The sequence below is a fragment of the Halyomorpha halys genome, unplaced genomic scaffold, assembly GCF_000696795.3.
Source record: "Halyomorpha halys isolate HHAL.00 unplaced genomic scaffold, Hhal_1.1 Scaffold737.1, whole genome shotgun sequence".
Lineage (NCBI taxonomy): Eukaryota > Metazoa > Arthropoda > Insecta > Hemiptera > Pentatomidae > Halyomorpha > Halyomorpha halys.
In genome coordinates, this window is record NW_027116386.1 from 94,098 (window position 1) to 100,152 (window position 6,055).

Genomic DNA, 6,055 nt, shown 5'->3' on the forward strand with positions numbered 1-6,055 from the left:
TTATCGTTTCAATAAACAATAGTTGTTTTGTGTTTGTAATTATTGGTTTGGGAGAGGAAGAAGGATACCATGGAAAAATGCAAGGCCTTCCATTGTACGGATTGACAAGGCGTAAAATCGTTCGAAAATGGCCACAATATGTTTTGCGTAGAAAAACATTCAATAAAAAGAATAAAATAAGACTATATAAAGAAATGAATTTAACTATATAAGACTTTGCTAGGAGCAGAAAACGCCAGTAATCATGAAAGGTTTGGAGAGAATTTTACTCTTTTTCGTTTTAACTAATTCAGTAGTTGCTGTGAGTTGTACTACTTGCGAGGTAATCATAATTTTCTTAAACATAATCAATATGAATCTCTATTATAATTATTTGAGCCATTCACTTTTTAGATCGATTGACACCATAAAATAAAAATAGCACATATTTTTCTTCAAAAATTACTCTTGCGTTATATAGTTAAGGACTTATCAATCAAAAGTTAATATAACCATTTTTGGGAAGATATTATATAAACACAGATTTAACTTTTATATAACACAGATTAAAGTTAGCCAGAGATGGGCTAAAAAAAAAATTAAAGCTTCAACATAAGTTTATTGGAAACAGAGATGGTTCAGGCTGTGGACAGAAAAATGGACTACAAGAAGTATAAAGTTAAACTTCTCATCACGAAAACCTCTGTATAAAGGAACTCCCTCTTAATGGACAATTTCATTAAAGCTGAATGTACCACTTCATAAGAAGCACCAAAATAAGTTGAATTAACTTTTGATTTTCTCTAGAATGATCAAGATTTTCAATCTGTAAAGGGTATTTTGTGATTTCGTAATATAGATTGATATAATGTTCACGCTAATTGGGCATTAAATCGGCTAATTAAATAATTAAGAAAATAAAATGCGAAAATATGAGTTGACGATTTTTTTAAAAAATAAATGTTGGGTTATAGCCACCTGAAGAACCGTTCACTGAAACCAACGAGACATTTTAAATGAGACAAAAAGTAAATTTGTACCATCTTTCAAGAAAAAAAAAATCACTGAAATTCTGTACATTTAACCTTAAAGCCTCGGCCAACAAGGTACATATTTCGTGCATTTGAACCTCTCTATTACGAAACCTCTCCACTCCGGACGTGGGCATCAATTTTATTCATCAGCACCTTTCATTCTCTACATACGTCATAAAATGTGAACCCACAAAACTAATTTTTGAGGGTCATTTATTCTGGAAAAAAGTTACACAATACTGTTTTTGGCTAAAAATATTATATCTAAAATCTAATATTAAATATCTAAATGATTTTAGATGTAGAATTTTACTTGTTAAAAAAACTTTTACTTTTGATGGTACAAATGTGATTGAGCACTAATATTAAAGCTAGTTTAAAGTTCTATAATGTAGTTTATAACGTTTATCTTCATGGGAGTCGTAGTTTTCATTATATTTTCCAAAATAAATTCACAAAGTATTGATTTCTAGTTATTCGAAAAAAATGTAAGATTTACGAAGAACTATAACACTCAACACTAAAAGAATAAACACTGAAATTAAAGCTAGTTTAATGTACTATAAAGTAGTATATAACGTTTATCTTTATACTACTTTAGTAGTAGTAGTTTTTAAGACATTTGCATAGGAATATCAATTTTGCAAATGACATTTTATCCGAACTATAAATCAATTTATTTTAGCAAATATGAAAACTACTGTTCCTAAGACGAAACAGCTTATAAACTACTTTATAGTGAATTAAACTAGCTTTATAAAATCTAGTTATTTATACCATCATACAGTAAAATTTACTTTTAGTCTCATTTTAAATTTCTTGTTGGTTTCAGTGAACGGTTCTTCAATTGGCTATAACCCAATACTTATTTTTAAAAAAAATCGTTAACTCATATTCTCGCATTTTATTTTCTTAATTATTTAATTAATCGGTTTAATACCCAATTAGTGTGAATATTATATCAATCTATATTTAAAAAACACAAAATGCTCTCTATAGATTGAAAATCGGACTTTTCATTCTAGAGAAAATCAAAAGTTAATTCAACTTATTTTGGTGCTTCCTACGAAGTGGTACATTCAGCCTTGATGAAATTGTCCATTAAGAGGGATTTCCTTTATACAGAGGTTTTCGCCATGAGAAGTTTAACTTTATACTCCATGTGACTCATTTTTCTGTCCACAACCTGAACCATCTCGGTTTCTAATAAACTTTTGTAGAATCTTCGATTTTTTTTTTTTATATAAGAATGTTACAATTATAACATCCTCATTCTGTTTATATTTTTTGCGTTCTCTATCCCATCCCTGACTAACTTTAATCTGAAAAAATTAAGCTTAACTATTTAATAATAACAAACTCCATATACATAAAGAAGGATATTGTACAATTTATTTTTGTATTGTTTTTACTTTCCAAGGAAAACTGCAATCAAATTTGGGCGAACGGCACCGCAGACAACGATACTATCTTTTCAACCTTCAAAAGAAACAATCCCGATGACAATATTTACATCGTGAATTGGCAATGGAATTACAACTCCGTCGGAAAATGGAATTTATATTACAAAGAATGGCCGAGAAAAGGTAACGATACAGCGACTCCCATGTCACTTGATGACAGTAACTGCCAGTGTGGTAACTATGGCAAAATCTTATAGTATGACAAGTTTAACTATAACTTTAAACTAAAGGATTATCCACTATAGGTCCTCCCCACTTAAAACAAAGATATGTCCATTTAGCAACCCAAACCGGAGGATTCGTCCTGACCATGCGAAGGAGGCAGATAATCGCCAAACTTGACTGGAAAGCATACAACGGGATGATCGTCTGGACTTCCATCTACAGGCAACCGTTCGAATACACCTGGAACGCCACAATATGCGCATTGGATCTACCAATCAAATTCGAGAGCAATATGAGAGGGTGGCGATTTCATTTGGGTAATATAATTTTAAATAAATGTTATTTCTTCCCCTTCCTTTTAGTACAAAAGCCCAAGAGAAGAAAAAAGGCAGATATCTCATCCCAATTTTTGATTACTTTAATGAAAACTATGTATAATTAATAGTCAAAATTGATGAGTCTTCCAAGTATAAGTAGGGGGAATAAAAGATGGCGGCGGTTTCAAAGCGATAAAAAAAAAATTTTCATTCGGAGCTCTATATCTTAAAAATTAGGAACAACACAAGAAAACTTAAGAGAACGTGATTTAAAGAAGAGTAAATTTGCTAAAATATGAGCCCTAATAGAGTTATTTACGTTAAATAGTTTTCGAGATATAAATTTTTGAAAAGTAACATTTCATAAAAATGTTGTATGGGATCGTACTGAAAGACCAGTAGTTAGTGAATTTATTTTGAAAAATTTATATCTCAAAAACCATTTGACATACAGATGTCTATTAGCATTCAAATTAAAGCTAGTTTAATAAGCAATAAAGTAGTTTATGATGTTTATCTTCGTAGGAGTTATAGTTTACATGAAATTCGCTACAATAAATTGATTTATAGTTGTTCGGATAAATTTTCATTTGCCAAATTTAGATTCATATGTGAATATCATAAAAACTACTACCCATACAAAGATAAGTGTCATAAACTACTTTATAGTTAGTTAAATTCCCTTTATTTTGAGTGTTCGCAACATATGTGACATCTTATGGATCTAGAGATATATTTTTTCTAAAATTCAACATTTTATACGAACAATTTATTTTAGCATATATCATGAAAACTACTATTCCTACGAAGGTAAAGGTCATAAACTTTTTTCTAGTCCATTAAACTAGCTTTAATTTGAGTGCTAATAGACATCTGTACGTCTCATAGTTCCTGAGATATAGATTTCTTAAAATTAATTAACTAACTACTAATCTATCAGTAGATTTTTAAGAAATTTTGCTTTTTAAAAAGCTATATCTCGAGAACTATTGGACGTAAATATATCTTTTAAGGCTAATATTTTAGAAAATTTACTCTTCTTTGAATAATGTTCTCTAAGATTTTCTAGTTTTTGGTAGTTTTTAAGATACAGAGCTTCGAATGAAAAATTAATCTTTTTTTAAGGTTTTGAAACTTCCGCCATTTTTTATTCCCCCTACCTATACTTGGCAGACTCTTCAATTTTGACTAGTAATTATACATAGTTTTCATTGAATTAATCAAAAATTTGGGTGAGATAACAGCCTTTTTTTCTTCCCGGCTCTTGTACTATTTATTCATTGATACTTGGGGCTCGGATTTTCATTTCAACAAATATTTTCGTATTTAAATAAACTTCTATATAACGGACACCCACGGGAAATATAATTTGTCCGTTATACAGAGGTGTCCGTTAGGATGGGGTAAATATAAAATGAAATACATAATGGAATGATGTACGTATCGTCACTGGAGCTTAGATACGAAAAAGTCTATATAAGGAACTTTTATTTTTTAAAAAAAAAGCATCATTCTAGTGACTTCTCATTTCTATATTTTTTTAGGATCCCAATTTTTTTTTTTTTTCAATACTTTCAAAATTTCTTTAGAACAACGCGTTGAATATTTTTTTTAAAAATTGGCATTAAGATTTTTTTTTATCTCAAGAGCACTCACAGTTTGAGCAAAAATACATATTCTGTTTTTAGCATACGCTTTTCACGTTCAATAAGAATTACTATTGAAATCAAAATGAAAATTAATGAATGAAAATTAATTGTAATTGCATTACTTTTTGCCTAACACTGTCTCAAATATTATCAGTATCCCAAGATGTTACACATTAACAGTAAAAAGCAACCTACCGTTTCATTATAAACTCCATTTTTCCTCAAAACCACTATTTTCTATGCTTGTTCACAATAGAACCCACATTACTCTCTATAAGCGTCTGAAAAGAAAATGGTATTGAGACGTTATACGTAACATAAACCTGTCATTGGTGGCTCATGAGTAGCCCATTAACAGATCGTTAAATTTCACAATACAAATAAATAAATTTATGAAAAAATAGTTATTAATTCAAGTCCTTATGAATCATAATTTTTAAATGATTTACTAATCTCAAAAAATTGAAAATATTTTTATTTGTTAATGATAAGTATTACTCATACTTTATCTCTATTTATTTATTTATTTTTATTAAAAATATTTCTGTATTAATAATACGTTCCAGGTAAAATACTTTTAACCGGTAACAAGTCAGGAATACTGCGACTGAACGGAACAAGTTTGCTCAATTATGTAAGTAAATTTTTCTTTATACTGCAGATACTAGTCATTAGTAATAAATATAGATTTGACGGTGACAGTAATAACTGCCGCTACGTCGTTGTAACAAAGATCTTCATAACTATGACAATTGTCATGACAGTACTGTCGTAATAGCAGGATTTGCTTGATAGTAGGCAGTAGAATCAACTATCTACGATAACTAACTGCAATATCTATAAGCCTTAACAGTGGACCTCCATACATTATATCTCCATAACGCAAACCTTATATGTACATCGTATTATCTTGCAACTTTCCTGTTTGTTATCTATAGTTAACATTTTTGCTTTTAATATTTAATCAAAGCCATATCTTTTATTTACCAAGCAAGCTGGCAGCGATGTTGGATTCATTATCACCGTGTAGACAAACCCTGTAATACTTTTCACTGTTGTGATATTACTTGCACGACAGATATCTTTCATATGGAAATAGGGATTTATCACTAAAATCCATGATGGGGTCATGAATTTTATAATTTGTAAGGAAGCACTGTTTCTTGAAAATGGTTGTACAAGATGGTGGTTTGTTCATGATCACGCACAATGGGCAGATTTTTTACGCACTTTATAGAGCATGGGTGTGCCTCAAAAGAGCTCCTGGACCCACATAGTCCACTCACGGCTACAGTAACAGAATTATTTGCTACAGCCGGATTCCAACCTGGACCTAGGGATGGGATATCGATATCGATATTTTGTCTCCGATATCCGATATTTTGATATCGATATCGAGTAACCGATAATATCGGAATATCGATATTCTCCTTCGATATTATCGGTTT

The 6,055-nt window shown here is 30.2% G+C and overlaps 1 protein-coding gene across 2 annotated transcripts in view; it reads left to right on the top strand.

Moving 5' to 3' along the window:
- The first annotated feature begins 232 nt into the window (after nucleotides 1-232).
- The window catches only part of LOC106685767 (uncharacterized), a 16,099-nt gene continuing 10,276 nt past the window's right edge, over nucleotides 233-6,055 (top strand). The window contains exons 1-4 of one of the 2 annotated variants that reach the window (XM_014428672.3): nucleotides 233-322; nucleotides 2,434-2,599; nucleotides 2,722-2,958; nucleotides 5,174-5,241. In XM_014428672.3, coding sequence (XP_014284158.1) covers nucleotides 245-322; nucleotides 2,434-2,599; nucleotides 2,722-2,958; nucleotides 5,174-5,241 — 549 coding nt within the window. In that variant the 5' untranslated portion in view covers nucleotides 233-244. The remainder of the gene's footprint in view (nucleotides 323-2,433; nucleotides 2,600-2,721; nucleotides 2,959-5,173; nucleotides 5,242-6,055) is intronic. The other variant, XM_014428673.3, reaches the window with a different exon arrangement.